The sequence below is a fragment of the Lolium perenne genome, chromosome 4 (assembly GCF_019359855.2).
Source record: "Lolium perenne isolate Kyuss_39 chromosome 4, Kyuss_2.0, whole genome shotgun sequence".
Classification (NCBI taxonomy): domain Eukaryota; kingdom Viridiplantae; phylum Streptophyta; class Magnoliopsida; order Poales; family Poaceae; genus Lolium; species Lolium perenne.
In genome coordinates, this window is record NC_067247.2 from 319233616 (window position 1) to 319249412 (window position 15797).

At 45.2% G+C, this 15797-nt stretch overlaps 1 protein-coding gene and 1 long non-coding RNA gene across 9 annotated transcripts; both read right to left on the reverse strand.

The window, feature by feature from the left end:
• Positions 1–352: 352 nt before the first annotated feature.
• Positions 353–2502, reverse strand: LOC127296317 (11-beta-hydroxysteroid dehydrogenase A). Its single transcript, XM_051326365.2, has 6 exons — positions 2060–2502; positions 1671–1863; positions 1484–1569; positions 1252–1383; positions 1000–1164; positions 353–843 (listed from the first exon to the last, which is right to left on the reverse strand). The coding sequence occupies exons 1-6, from the start codon at positions 2240–2242 to the stop codon at positions 556–558; spliced, it is 1047 nt and encodes a 348-aa protein (XP_051182325.1). The 5' UTR covers positions 2243–2502; the 3' UTR covers positions 353–555.
• A 1542-nt stretch (positions 2503–4044) lies between these two features.
• On the reverse strand, positions 4045–13973 carry LOC127296315 (uncharacterized). 8 transcript variants are annotated; one of them, XR_011743831.1, is made up of 8 exons: positions 13585–13973; positions 11458–11701; positions 8538–11157; positions 8138–8290; positions 7727–7854; positions 7525–7630; positions 6718–6825; positions 4045–4934 (listed from the first exon to the last, which is right to left on the reverse strand). It is a non-coding gene; the product is annotated as an uncharacterized lncRNA (long non-coding RNA). The 8 variants fall into 8 exon arrangements; XR_011743828.1 differs by lacking the exons at positions 4045–4934; positions 6718–6825 and having other exon boundaries at positions 6841–7630; positions 8538–8904; positions 9047–11157; positions 13585–13972; XR_011743830.1 differs by lacking the exons at positions 4045–4934; positions 6718–6825 and having other exon boundaries at positions 6841–7630; positions 8538–9270; positions 10989–11157; positions 13585–13960.
• Between the last annotated feature and the right edge of the window lie 1824 nt (positions 13974–15797).

A 15797-nucleotide genomic window follows, 5' to 3' on the forward strand; every position in this document is an offset into this window, starting at 1 on the left:
GTGTTGCGTTGATTTTCTCCCATGCTTTGGATACCCGTACCGAGGAGCGACTCTGTATGTAAGTTCAGATAGTTTTAGCCAACATGCATCACAGAAATATGAGTTGGGTGTCCTTGTCGGAATGGAAAATTTAAACGGGCTCTAATTTTCCAAGTTCTTCAGATGAAAGGTTTTCCAGCTTAATGTAATGATCGGGTGATAGAAGGCATGGTATTCAGAAAATCCATGACCGAGCGGTGTGTTTCTGCAAAGACCACAAAATAACAGTGTCCCAGACAGAGCCAGTTTCCCCTACGTATGCCGTGTCATTGATGCTAACAAGTCCAGAGAAGTGCATATCATTATCCAGAGAAGTGCATATCATTATTCTTAAGAACCAACCAGTCCATACATAGAGTACTAAGTCGCACCTTTAAACATAGCACTACTAAGTAACACTGGCTTATTCGAGATTATAAGCTTAGCTAGCAAACCTAAGGGTGATTTGGCGGGGATTACAGAGGCCAGCTAGCCGCACACTAGCATCCACATCGAAGGAACTAAGGATATTTATTTTTATTCATTTTTGACGTCTGAAGAGCGCAGCGAGGAGGGGTACAGAAGCTGTTTCCCGCCACCCTCAGCCATCGTCCTGCTCGGCACATCGGTTTGGTTGGTGCCCTGACTGTGCATATACACGAGGCGATAGCAGAACTCAACGACCTCCGGTGCAAACACCCGCCACAGGTACATTGTACTGAACCATGCTGGAACAGTTAGATACCGGTCACCTTGGCGAGCTGCTTGCACCATGGCCCTGGCGCAGTTCTTCGCGTACTCCACGGGGAAGAGACCAATTTGAGCCTGAAAATGTACTCATAGTTAGATAAACCTTTGTGCAAGCATTGCATTACAGTCATCTTCGGAAGTCTTTTGTGGAAGAATTGCATCATAATTGTTCTCTTGCTGTAACAGAAATTTAGCTCAAATATAGCAGAGTATGCAAGATAGCGTCCTCACATCACGATATTCTTGATCAACCTCCACTCCTCCATGCTCCTTTAGAAATTTCCCTTTTGACATCTCTGACTCGATCCACCCAGGCGTCACTATTGTAATGCCAACTTCACTGCCAAGCTCCGTTCGCAGAGTCTCGAAGAAGTTTATCAGTGCAGCATTGGCAGCCTAAACAAACGAAATTAATAGATAACAACCATCAATGCTATATCAACGGGTCAAAACTGATGCAGTCAGATGAAATAATCAAGTTACATTATAGAAGATCATTCGGGGAACAGGATTCCATCCAGTTGCCGAGGCAGTGACCACGATTCTTCCTCGGGTCCTTTTCAGGTGAGGGAGCGCAGCAGAAGTCGATTGGACTGCACCCCAGAAGTTCACATCCTGTAAAACAAAAAGTACATGCATGGTGTTAATTTGACACTCATGGTTGTCTACAACGACAATAAAAGCCAAGCTGGGGAAAAGGAATCATGTCATTTACTAGCTGCGAGCTGTAGTTAGTAACATCAGGAATCTCCTGAAAGGCACCCACGCTTGCAATGCCAGCATTGCATACGAGATGGTCCACTGAAACACACAAGTTAGAACTTGTCAATTGGATACCAACGTAATGCTTGTGGTAAAACTGTACATATGTTGACCAAGTTTTGTGGTAATCGGAGACTTGCATCGGCTGTAATGATCAACAGTGGCCTGAACAAATCTGTTGCAGTCGTCAGGGTCTGCGACATCGCCCGAGAGAATGATCACATCTGGTGCCCCAATCTCTAATGCTCGATCCGCGACCTGTCGGAGGCTCAGTTCCCTTCTCGCAACCAGGACCAGGGATGCCCCCTTGGTAGCATACTGGTAGGCCAAATTCTGCAGATATAGATCCCAACATGGAGTAACCAATGTTCATTGCAATACAGATGGGAGGAACATATTCAGCACAGCATCTAGTTACAAAATTTTATCCGGGTTGCTGAAAAATTCATAAGTTATCTTTGTTCTCCCATAAAGAGGAGAAAAGCATCTGATTTTGTAAGAACACAAGAACATGTGCTGTCTTGCTTACCTCGCCGATGCCGGAGGAGGCACCAGTGATGAGGACGACCTTGCCGGCAAGATCCTCTGGGAAGAGATACGAAAGGAAGGAGTAGCAGGTCTTGAAGAGGTAGTAAGGCGGGTAGAAGAGCAGGAGGGAAGCAATCATGGCGGGCGTCGCCACCCAGTTGAGCATGTCGTTCACCAGATCCATCGCGGGCTTCTGTTCTCCTCTCTTCTCTCAGCTCACGCACCTCCCGAACAGAGAGTTGTGACTTGAACTGTGATCGGCCGACTTGCCTGTATACGCTCCCACCGATAGAGCCTGCCGCTCTGCAGCATGCATGGACGGGTGGGAGCGTGGCTTGTCAACACGTAGGAGCTAGTGTTGAAACGTGGACGTCAAACAGGAGAACTCTAGGTCGCTCCAGTCCAACTTCGCCGTTCTTCCATATTATATTCCCTAGGACACAGCATTTTACACACGGATTTCTTTCTCGCGCAAAGAATGGTGCCCTCTCTTCTTTCTTCATCCTTTCTGTCTCCTGCGTTCCATTTATGGCTGCCCTATATTTTGAAAAGTGACTTTAACATATGAGCACCAGCGTTTTCAGTTTTTAAAAACCATATTTCTGAGATTTTAAAAAATTAAGCTTAAATCTGTACATACATAGAAATCTTCTAAATGTACTGTAATTTTTTTGGAAAAATATGTTGTATTATGAACTATATAAAAAGATAAATTTCTGACAAAAATTGTCCCTATACAGCCATAAATTTGTTTCTTTTTTGTAGCTAAAAATACAACATAATTTTTACTGAAACTTCGCACAGGTATTCATGACATATACATATGTATTCATGGAATATTTTTTATGTTTTTTTAAAACATAAAATTATAGTTTCCAAATATTTCAAAAACGGGAGCACTAGTGCTCATGTGCACCAAATGTTCACCCCCCATATTTTTTGCATCTCCCATTGTCCAACCCACAGTGGTAGTTATGGACACAAACCTAAATAGGCAAGAGTGAAACCCATTTGTGTACTCCCTCCATCCCGATTTAGTCTGTGCGGCATCTATTCAAATTCAGTTTTACAAATGAACCCACACAGATTCCAACAATTACAAGTTAGGCTGGATTCAAAATTCAAAATTTCCCAGTCATCATCTGCTATCCCTGCTGTCCGCCGCTCGATTGCGAGCTCCCGACAATCAGAGCAGGTGAGGACGATCAGCGCCCGGAATTCGCCCGCCCAAAATCCGCCAGGGATCAGCGCCCACCCAAGATCAGCCGTGATCGGCGCAACCAGCGCAGGAGCTCCACGGTGGCAACGCGCAGGAGCTCCACAATGGCCAGACGCAGGAGCTCCATCCGCTATCAACGCAATCACGCACAAGAGCTCAAGCTCAACGGAGGCGACGTCCAGGAGCTCAACGGCGGCGACGGGCTCAAGCTCCACAGCGGCGACGCGCTCAAGCTCCACGGCTGCTCGTCCTCCCTTATCTCCGCAGCTCCCTCGTATTCCTTCGCCGTCCACCGCCTCCACAGCTCTCACGAAGTTCTTCTCCGCTGCCGCTCCGCCGAGGAAAGAGATCGTCTTCTTCCCGCTCCAGCACGCCTCTGACCTCTCCAAGGCCGCCGATCGACCGCGGTGAATGCCCTCCGCCCAGCCCCCTGTTTTCCTGTGTTCTCGCCACACTAATCAATCTTCAGGCATCAAACGCAAGGAATTCGCCCTTCAAAGATTTGATGGAAAGAAAAGCTCTAAACATCCTAGTGCAAAAAAAGTTCCTTGTAGCTAGAAAAGCATGGCTACAGAAGCAAAACTACTCCAGAGGTTGTTTCGTGTTTTACCTCATCGTGCACGCGAACACTAGATTCTCCTGATTGTCCCCTACATGCGTGTACGAAAATCTCTTGCCATACCCAGAGAATCTACAGATGAAGGGTCTACTCTGCTCATGCACTGCCATGTGATATGCTCGTCCAAATTGGATTTCTGGAGTTCAAAGTTACTAGCAAAGATCGGCGCGGCGGCACGCCGCACCAGTATCGTGGCTGATCGGTGGAAAATTCGATGGAAAAACAGGATACACTACTTAAATTGTAATACATGTTTAGACTGGTCTTGATGGGACAATTATTTTTTTGATTATTGTTTTCACCTTAGTGTGTAAACTGGCAATAGAGAAAACCACCACCGAAGCAAAGAAGATAATATAGAGAATTGAAAACATAAAGAATGTGAATATGTAGATGCATTACCTTCCATAAAATATTGGCAGTCACATGTTTCTTTTCCTTCTTTACTTTCAAGAGATTGCAGTTAACCGCAGTACATTAAAAATAATAGTAGGTGATATCAATGACACACATTGTAAATTAAAACAGGAAAATCAACCGAAACTATCTTCCTTAGAAATCATCATACATCATACTTTGATTTGTACCACAGTTTCTAAACCTGCATATGACGTTGTAACCATATATATTCAAATGGAAGATATTTTCACCAACTTAAATATACATAGAATCTTAACTTATGTAAACTCAATAAAATATTTTTACTCAAGACCATAATGTGCTTGAATCCAAAACTGCATGTAAACCATTGGCACACACATTGCATTATAAAGACAACAGACATTTCTATCCAAAAGAGAATAGATCACATTGTGCCACTACGACTAAAAAGTATTCTCCTCTTATAGATCGCACCTTGTGAGTTACTTGTTCTCATATCCTGTCGACTTCTAGTTGGTGAAAACGTTTATCGCCAACACACTGTATGGGGCAGGGAGAAGACACTGGGTGGATTCTGAGTTCAAGCATCTTCTTTGAAGCTGTCAACACAGCACCTGTTGTCTTGTATCTTTGGCAGGGGTCTCGGTATAAGTAACGCTGGGGAATTGATAAGATATATAGTTTTAGACGTAATACTTGAGTGAACAACAATATTTATATCAGAACACATGGTAATGCTAATGTGTTACATGATGGCAGGTTGTACATAGACTGGGCAGAGCCAGACGGCAGTAGCACATGGCCTGTTAGATTATCCTAGCTCACACTTTGACTAAGGATAAGATAACAGGAGGAAAGATCATATGGTTGATCATCCGGTTCTTAGTCCAGATTCTTGCTGGTATCAGCCACAACAATGTCTCCATGGTCGTTGGTCTCGGTCTTGTTGTCAGAGAAAACGTGGGGGCAAAACATGCGGGTGTGCATTGAGTATGTGCACGGTGGCATGCCACACCACAAGGTAGTCCGACGTAATTGTGTTTTGGTGAAAGGTAGTAGTAATTGTTGTGCCACAAGGTTGTCCGTTGTAATTGTCTTTTGGTGTAAGGTAGTAGCAATTGCTGTCAGGCGATTCTCAGTTCAATGGCAGATTGGCATAGCAGTTGATTACATATTTGACAAAAATTTATACAATCTCACGGTAAGTTGATACACGTACATTGCCACAAATGACATGCTAGTGGTCTGCACTTATGATATCTAAGATGGTAGTGAACATGAGAGAAGCATGCCTGAGTTGGCTCAATATTGTCCCACGATGGACATTAAGCTATTTTTTCGATAACGGGCGCTTTATTAAGCTATATATTTGCTTGCATCATCCACCAATTGCTTACATGTTGCTGTAATGTCCCTCTTAAAGAATGAGCACTAAACATGGTAAGTAAGAAGATCAATTAACTCTTGTTCTTCCTGTTGTTAAACAATACTGTTGCAAACCATGATAGCATTCAACTGGATATTTCAAACAAAGTGAAGCTAAGATGTCATGATGCCTTACTACAATGATAATGAGAAAATATAACAAAGTTGACAATAATACATTTGCAGTTGTAGGTTAATCTTCACGAAGAGATAAGAGTGAATTCCATTTAGAAAAGAACAAACAAAATCAGAAAAAACAGGGATATTTGCAGGACAATCTGAAGAAAAATCTAATCAGCCCTACAACCGACAATGGAAACAAAAGATAAATTATACTTAGCAGTACCTAGGAATCATATTGCTCCTTTATAACTAAAGTTAATGAGATATCATATCGTTACTGAGGACCTACAAAATATGGAGGTATCATATTGTTGTTGAGGACCCATTCTTAACGTATTGTTGCTATTTCAGACTGTAAGACAAATGCAGCAAAGAGGAAGACTTACTGGATCTTGCCATATTGGAAAATGTATAACATATTTTTTCTTGTAAATTAATTTGCTTTCATACCTAGCTTGGTTGGAACATATAACACATCCATTACGTTCTGTAGTGGTCTATTACTTTGTAAATAGGAAGAACGCATTTTCGTTGGATCTTCGAAGAACGAATTTTTGTTGGATCTTCTATAGTTCTTATGATATTTCATCAAAAACGACTACAACTTTCAATATCATATCGTTCGTTCATATCTAACTAAAGTTTCGTTCGTTCATATCTAACTAAAGTTATTGAGATGGCATATTGTTGCCGAGGACCTAAAAAATATGGAGGTAAATGTATGATTTATTTAATTTCTTGACTTCTATAATAACTTGTTACTTTGAAATAGAAAGCACAACCTTTTTGTAGGATCTTTTGCACTATCTTATTTAACCAAAAAGACCAAAACTATAAATATGAAAAAATGAATTAGCACCATGATCTCTGAAATACTTTTTTTCATGTGTACCTGAATATTGGACTGCGGCAACACGACTGTCCTGTGTCACTGGTTACAGTTACACTTCTACACAAAGATACCCACAAAAAGAAATTTACAGGCTCTACGGATCAGCATCTGTCAATGCATTAGACATTCATTAGGCATTTTTTCTCCTTCGTAATCGTTAACCAAAGATGATAAAACAAATATTGTAGCCTTCTATGTTTATGTAAACCAAGCAAGGAGATGCAGAAAAAAGAAGGGTACATAATAAAGAGGACCCCATGTAGCTCCAAGAAATAATTTTACCAATGAAGTATAGGAGGTTCTATATTTTGCCCTCAAGTACTGAAGTGTTGCGGTGAAATGCATATATTTATACCATGAACTATGGACCTTGAGTACAACAGAGGATCATATTATTTGATTAAAAGGGAGGCTACTTGTTTCAAATAACAATATGACATAAAAGAAGATTAACTTGGTTCTGCTACTGTATTTAGATACCGACACCATGCTTTACTTGTTGAATCAACCATGCTAATAGCATTCCAAAGATTGTACTTGTACGTACCTAAAGTGGTACACCATAGTACCGCAAGAGAAGTTAGATAGTTTATGCCTTATAATGTCAACCTGTAGATACATGGTTCTTGTATAGCCTCATAAACACAAGAACTCTCTATCTACAGGTTGACATTATAAGGCAAACATATATTATAATTCATTACCGTGGTATAGAGTAATCAACATATTAAGCTTTCATTTCCAAAGAAAAAGTTCTAGATGGTGAGACAAATAAAAGATATAATGCTAGAGTGAAGAAGTCAGAACTTCGGATTTCTCAATAACCAGTAGATGCAAAGCATTGCTCTGCCATGTACTGTTAACGGTGCCAAAACGCCATGTAGCCGGTAAGAATCCAGTCTGAATATACTCCCTGGTGCATCAGGAAAAGAAGATCAGTCTTTGTGTTTGCTTTATACTTTGCATCAACTTTGGCTGTTTCAAATACAATTTCAGGTTTGTTTCATACTTTGAGTCAAGTCCTCCAACAAAACTGTTGCAAGACGTCAACTTTGTCTACACCCCAGTTCTTTTGACTGCCTCTTTGCTTCCATAACAATCTGTGGTTTCCGCTCACTCCAGCATACATTTCTAATTCTGAGATTATTAAACAGGGTGAGAAAGAAAAAATTCTCACATAATTACTAAATTTAAGAAATGCCAAAACAGTGAAGCAGAGAGAAAACTTTCCTTTTAAATCTACATGCTCTTAATATCAATGTACTCTGCTGTTTTACCTGGACAGTATCTTTTTTGCGTCAAAGCTACAATTTAATTATCAGTATGTGCCATTATATTCTACCATTAGAATCGTTTTATTACAAAAGCTCATATTTGGAGGGATACTCCGGAAACATTTTTTAGCAGACCTACTACTGACCTTAACCATGTCTCTGACAAATGTTCATGAATTAGACAACCAATTCTGCTGATCCTTTGGCTGGATTAGGGCCCCTTGTAATGCTGGCACTCACAAGAAAAGAAGCCCAAAACTACCGCTTATTGCACATGTCACTGGCCATGTGATTGTAACCTGTTTGAAGAATAACAACCATGATCAAATAAATCACACATTTGTATTCCAAAGCAAATTTAAATCTGAGACCCAATGTATAACATATCATTGCTCAATTTTTTAGTCAAACAAATGAAGTTCAAATGAAACAGCTGGATGTGTTTATCTCCTGAAACCATGCACCAAAGGAAGTGATTACAACATCAAGTTTCTATCAATTTAATCAAACCAAAAAGGTGTAAAGTTCAACAAACCTGGTGCTTACATTAAGAAAGGTTCCAAAATGAGCAGTCATGTACGAATCTTAATATACATACACCACTTCGGAATTGTAAGTAATACTTTTTTTTTGAACAGGAAGTAATACTTGATCTGCAGTTGGCTAAACATAGTCAGTAAGGTGGCTGCTTCTGCAAGTGGAAAACTATATGTGCCATCTGGTAATATCACTACTATGTTTTTTTTTGTAACATTTGCAAAGATTCTTTGCCAGCTCCATCGAAGGCTAATGCTTTGGAGCATTTACCGGGTATATTCACTGTCTTGTCATGTTAATCAACATGAACTTCTGCCTTCTTCTTGTTCTGAATTCTCGGATAGCAACCCAACAGCTGAATGTTAACACTGAACACCTGAACCAATACAATGGTCACGGGTAAAAAATATTTGATATACTACATTAAAAAACTGGCATACACACCGATTAGTCGATGGACCAAACATTTAGCATACCGCCGTACAAAGATACAGAAGTAGGCATAGCACGGAGTTCACCTTGGCATCCTCTATCCGCGATGGAGAGCGACCATCTTGTTCAAGCAAGAATCAACGTTGCCGTTCCCATCCTAGCCCACATCAACACCCACTTCACCCGGACGGAATCCAAAGCAGCCCGCAGTGCATATGAGAAGAAACAGAGGTGGTGGGGCTGGCCTCCTACCTTCCGTCGACACCCACACTGGAAGCAAACACGTACTGGCACCACACCAGAGGTTGAACTGGAGAGAAAAGAAGGGAAAAAGAAGTCAACCGAGCAAGAGGAAGAGAAAGGCGGCGTATACCTACGACGGAGAGGACGAAGGGCAGTTGAAGTGGTAGCAGTTCCCATCCCAGCAAGTGACGATGGCGGCCAGCATCAGAACCTTGAGTAGCTCGACCACTGTTGGTCGTCAAGCGCCCACACGGCGGACCAATCGTGTCGGGTGCCGCCTTCCAGGAGTGGAGCTGCGTCGAAGGGAACCGGAGCACAACGGTGACGGCCGCGACACCAGAGCAGGATCTGACCCACGCCACGCCCACCGGCCGCCGAGGAGCTCGACCACGGAGGAGAGCTTAGGCGAAAACGAATTCGTGTCGGCCACCCCGACGACTGCCACTCCATGTCGCTCTTCAAGTCGTCAATCCTCGCGGCGCTCCACCTGAACCTGTCGCCTCCTTGACTGAGCCGCCCCTCCCCTGCTGCTCTCCTTCGGCAGAGAGAAAGAATCGACGGCATCGTTGAGAGCCAATGATGTCCAAGATACACAACACCGGCCGTTGAGCAATCATAAGACGCACCAGAAATTGGGGCCGGGAACTGCTTCTAGGTGAGGACCTGCATCGGAGGAGCCAGAGCGCCTCTTCAACATCCGCTACACCAGAGAAGGGCCCGACCCTCACACCATGGCCGCCGGCCACGGAGCGAGCTCGTCGGCTAGAGGGATCTCGTGGTAGGGGAAAGCCCGGGTGGGGAAAACCGTGCTAGGAACCGACCCGCACCATGGCCGCCGACCACGGAGGGAGCTCGACCAGGGGAGATCTCGCGTTAGGGAGAGCCCGGGCAGCGAAATTTTCATCACATCTTCATCAGGCGCCGATTTTGTGTCTGACTTCAATGGGGAAGATACGTCACGTGGTAGCGGATGTCGAAGGCTCCTCCTCACTGATTTTGCCGGACTTGCACCGTTGCACGCAGACCTTTACCATGAGCGAAGTGCTGATAAGTCTGAGAGAGAAAGATTGAAGAGGCCCTCCGGGAGGGGCTTGCCCGATCGAGGCCTCGTCTTCCAGCCAGGACGGGGAAAATTTTGTGCTCGCAACCAGCTCTCTACTTGATCCTCACGGTATCACATCTCCATGAGCCGCAGATCTTGAGTGTTCTTCGCCTGAATTCGACGCCTCCTCTCCAAGCACAGCCTCCTACTCTTATAGCGCGCCGCCGTCGGCCAGATCAGCGTGATCTCACCAGGCAAAGCAGGTGGCCACGGAAGGGCGTAGGAGTATCTGAGCTGGGGGAGATGGGTGGAGATACATCGTGACAAAGGGAGGCTGCTATTCTGAGAATAATACGGGCTCTAGGAAGAAGAAGAGAGGCTCTGGCGCGGAACTCAAGGGGAGTCTTCTAGAGAGAACCGCGTAGGTCAAAGCGGCGAAGGAATATGCTAGACTAACCCGGGCCTAAAACATAAAGCATCACCACGTGAACAACTACACTGTAATAAATCAGACAAAAGTTGCAAGACGTCTCCAAAGTTGTACACCAAACAATAACATGGCATGTAAAAACACGTGTCAGCAGGACAGCAGGGTAAAAAATAAATCTAAAATTAGGAGAAAAAAGATGTTTGTTAAGGTTTAATATAGTAGTTATTGAGAATGAAAACAGAGCAGTTTTGCAATTTATTGCAGAGAAACAAATCCATGAGAAAAAGTCAACATGCAAGATTGCAAATCACACCTTTGAAAATGAGCACTTGCAGTCCTTGAAGTGGCACTTAATCCTCTTGGTGACACATGAACCTTTAATGCATTCACTGATGATGCTTGAAGTCCTTTAGCTATTTGGTTATGGGCATTGAGGCATTTCACATTAGTAAAAGGTGTTCATGTAGCCGGGTTCACATCAACTGCACCATAAGAAAAGAAAACATCAACTTACAAGATTGTGATTGCTAAGCAATTCTTAATACCGCAAGCAAAATAACTATGGAAATTGACATGTGATTCCTCGTGTTTCTGCAACTTGGAAGCATATTTGATATTGTCTGAAGTACTAACATGTTGTTTGACTCATGTCGATATACTTCAAGGATTACTTGTAAATTAATCTCAACTTGCAATTATTCAGTCATGTAGAGTTTCAGTAAACTAGTGCCATGAGGTTCACTAGAACAGATCTTGCAAACTAGCAATGGAGTGCATTATACCTCTGGGTTGGTACATGCAGCCATTAGCGCCTGCAAGCAAACGGAGCATCATGAGCTACATTCACATTTTCTTCAACACTCCCATCATCCATCAGATCAGCCTGCTACAACTCATCAACAGAGATTTCCTTCAGTCACAGCAGCTGAGAGAATCTTGTTAGGTGCAGCAACAGACTCAATGAACTCATGACTCTTCATCGACTGTCCAGTCAGCCTTCATCATATCCTCCTCTCGATTGAGCTCCTGTTTCATCATGCTTAGAAATTAGCAAATCGATTCCACAGATAAAAGACACAGTTAGAAACACAACAACTAGGGGTAAAGTGAGGAACAAATGGATGAATTTTAGAATGTCATAGTTCACTTATAATTGCTAGAGATGAGAGCAAGGATCTTCAAGGAGTAGTGTTGTTGTGTTCATATGGCTATTGTAGAGAAAAGAGCAGAATGTTCATAAACCCAAAACTGACTGGTCCATCATTATCTTATTACTCCTATCTGGCCAGTAAATATGTATACATCCAAAACTAACATCACCCACTCACTTTTCAAATAAAAATACTCAAATACAAATGAATAATGCAGCAGAAGCCAAAGGCCCTTGTGCAGAAACTTACAAGAACATGTATATATAGCATCGGCAAAAAATCAGGTATATATATATCATACACTTACTGGTACAATATCTTACTCACACTTGATTTGACCAACAAAAATGGGTAGGTGCTTTCCAGTGGTAGTTCCCTATGTACTGAATCACTGCCAATAAACATGAAGACGAATGACATGATTGTAATACTCGGTTTCTTGGATAGTCTAATTTTGTTGTTGTGAATTAGAAGTTCACACTCACTGTGTATATTCAGGATATTGGCATCTTATTTGTGTTTTGAATAGTACAAAATCCATGATATGCAGTTGCTAGGCGGACATAGCAGAGCATTAGTTGATCGCCACAAGGCTTCATTCATGGCCCACAATCGTGTCTATCCAGAATGACCCAGCAATTCAAGAGGAACAAAGAAGAAACGAATGAACAAAAATGACAGTATACATACTGAACCTTGGTGCACGGATCAGCGCATCCTCAAGTGATGAACGATCGACATAAATGGTCATCTAATGGTGTCTGGTTCTCAAAGACCAATGTGTTAAGTGGCAAGAGCACATGACTTAATTGGTCAAATATGGTTATATACCCAAAAAAAGAGAGTCTAGTGTGTGTTTTTTTTATGAAATTGAATTAAATCATGAACACTTCATCACATTCATTGATGACAGGAAATGGCCAAAAATGTAAAGATATGGTACTAGCCCATTGACTTTTTCTAAGAGTGCTCTTCAACTTGCAGAACATTACGATATTTATTCAAGAATTGAGCCACTGGTGCAGGACATGAACTGTAAAATATAAGACGATAGGATAAGAGGCTACACTGCATGCGTAAAAACGCAGCTGCCTGATTGGTCATTTGGGTTAGTGAACTGAAGTTGCACATATGGTTGACGCTGTCACAGGTTATGCTGATACTCTTGTTGGTAGCGAAATTCAGCATTACTCCCTCCGTCCTAAAATGTAAGGCGCCTAAACTTTAGCCAAAAGTCAACATCTTCTAAGTTTGACCAAGTTTATACGTAAAAATATGGATATCTACAATATCAAATGGACATTTCGAGAAACTATGCTTTCTCGCGAATCTATTGATACTGATTTGGCACTGTGAATATTTATATTTTTACGTATAAATTTAGTCAAACTTAAAATATGTTGACTATTGACTAAACCTTATGTGCCTTATATTTGGGGACGGAGGGAGTACATGTTAATACTGCTAGAAAATGCAGTTCACGAAACAGAAAAAAGGCTAAACTTAATGTTGTCTTCCTATACTTGAATCACGCTCAAATCATGCAATCATGGACTCCTGATAATGTGGAAGCTAAAGATACCCCCTCTTACCACTGAAGAATTAATTAAAGAGCTGATGCTTGTTAAGGAATTTGTTTCTCTCAATTTGTTCCACAAATTTGTTTCTCTCAATTTGCACTTGTAGTCCTAGGAACCTAGTTACTCCTACTCAATATCAGTTTGTAGCCGAGGAACTTGGGAACAGCAAGGAGCTCACCGTAGCAGTTTTTACCCGAGGACGTAGCCGTACTCGGTGCGCTGTACCGCCGGTGACCTGGGCCACCAGCTGGAGGAGCACCAGCATCTAGGAGGAGCACCAGCGTGAGGGAGCGAGGCGCAGGACGGCGGCGGCGCACGGTGACGAGGTCCAGAGCCCGAGGACGGCGGAGTCGGTGAGGTCCGCCATGGATGCCAGAAATCGAAGCTTGCCGGAGCCTGACGACGCCCACGCCGCCATGGATTCCCTAGGACCGAGTACTAACGCCGCCGTGGATCCAAAAATTTCAGGAGGAGGTGCGGATCTCCATTGCATAGGGCCCAGTACTGCAATGCGTGTGTGAGTAGAAGGTTGGGTACCTCTGCCGTGGGCATGCAGGCATTTAAGCCCGGCCCATCCTAGGAGGGAATGAGCCCAGATTGACACATGGGACTTTGCTTTGTCTAAAAAAAGGAATTGGCTACTGTACGTTGCTGACGATGGTGCCGCTCGTGGTTTTTTGCATCACATGCTACGAAAATATGGAGCCTCCTCCATGGCCTCTACTTAAACACAATAACACGTATGGAGTACACGCGTTGCCCCACACATGTGTGTGCGTCCGTGGAATTTATACGACTTGTATACCACGTTGTCATGTGTTGAACTCGAAAAACGAGCGAACCTTATTCTTCTCACCGATGAACCGGGCGGCGCTCACCCGTCGTCATCAAGAAGCTACTGCCACCATGTACATATGTACCTACTTTCGTACGTCCATGCATACGCCCAGCCTTTTGACTTGTCTCGCCTGTCGATCACATGGAAATTTCAGGATCCACGTGGCTGTATCTAGCAAGATCATGAATTCATGATCCCATCCCACGTGCATGGCCGCGGGATAGCAAACCGATGGAATCGCATGCGGCTGCTTCCGTCATCTCCAACGCCCACGTCCGCGCGTCCGGATGGGTCCAGATGGACAAAAACCCGGCCCAGCGCGCGGACCCATCCCTAAAACGGATGGCCGCGGCGTTCGGAACGACGCAAACCCGGGTTTGCGTGGCCGCGGACGCGAAAGGCTGGTCGCTCGCGTCCGCCCCTTGTCCGCCCCTGGCCCGCGTGTCATAGACATAAACATTTGTTGTCATTAAAAAGAACCCATTACAAATTTTTTTAACTACTACTCCTATCCTACTACGTACGGGGCCGGCGGCCTCGCCGGCGGCTCCTCGCCGGCTCGCCGTCGGGGCCGTGGATTTCACTCGATGCGGGAGGATTCCACTCAACCTTACCAGCTGGGTGGCGCGGCGTCGACGGTGGCGGCGGCGGCGGCGGCAGCGGCGGCTTGGGCGGAGGCCTTCATCCTCCTCCTTTCCGTCCGAGCACCTCGGGCGCGCTCGCGCTCCGCCTCTGCGGCGGAACCATCCGCTTCCCGCATACCTCAAGCTCTGCGCAGGCGGCGCGTTCCACGGCGGTGCGCGCCTCCAGCGGACGCGGGCGGGGGCACGGGCCTCGTGGTTCTCCTGCCGCCGGCGCATGCGCTCTTGCCGGCCGCGCTCGCCGACTCGGCATCCTCCCGGCGCGCCGCTCGGGCGAGGGCATCTGGATGAGGTGACGGGCTGCTCGCATAGCGATCGGCTCGTTCTTACGGCCGAGGAGGTCGCCTAATCGGCGGCGGCCGGCCCGCCAGTGGCCTCGTGCTCCTTCGTCACGCGCGTGAGATCGGCGAGACGCTCCTCGATGGCGGTGTTGATATTCGCCGGCGCGAGGTCCTCCTCGTCGATGGGCTCCTCCGCGGCGGCCGCCCTCCTTCGCGGCCTCGTACCAGCCGTCCGCGGTCTCGTGCCAGCCGTCCGCGGCCGCCTCCACCATCTCGACGTCGCCTGCCTTCTTTGCCGCCGCCTCGGCAGCGACGCGGAGCGCCTCGTCGTCGGCGACCCACCGCGAGTCCGCGCGCTCCTCCTCCTCCGTCCGCGGGAACCTGGCCCGGGCGGCGAGGGAGAGCTTGGCTCACGTGGCCTGCAGGGTGCGCGGCATGGCGCCGGAGAAGGTGGAGTGGCCGCCGGAGAAGGTGGAGTGGGAGAGGAAGGTGATGCGGTCCGTGTGAGACCGCCGCCGTCTTTTATAGCAGGCGGCCTGACGGGAAACTTGGGCGCGAGCGCGCGCCAATGGCGTTTTCGCGCGCGCCGTGGCGCGCGGGATCTTTCCCGCGCGTTCCACCGCCCACCATG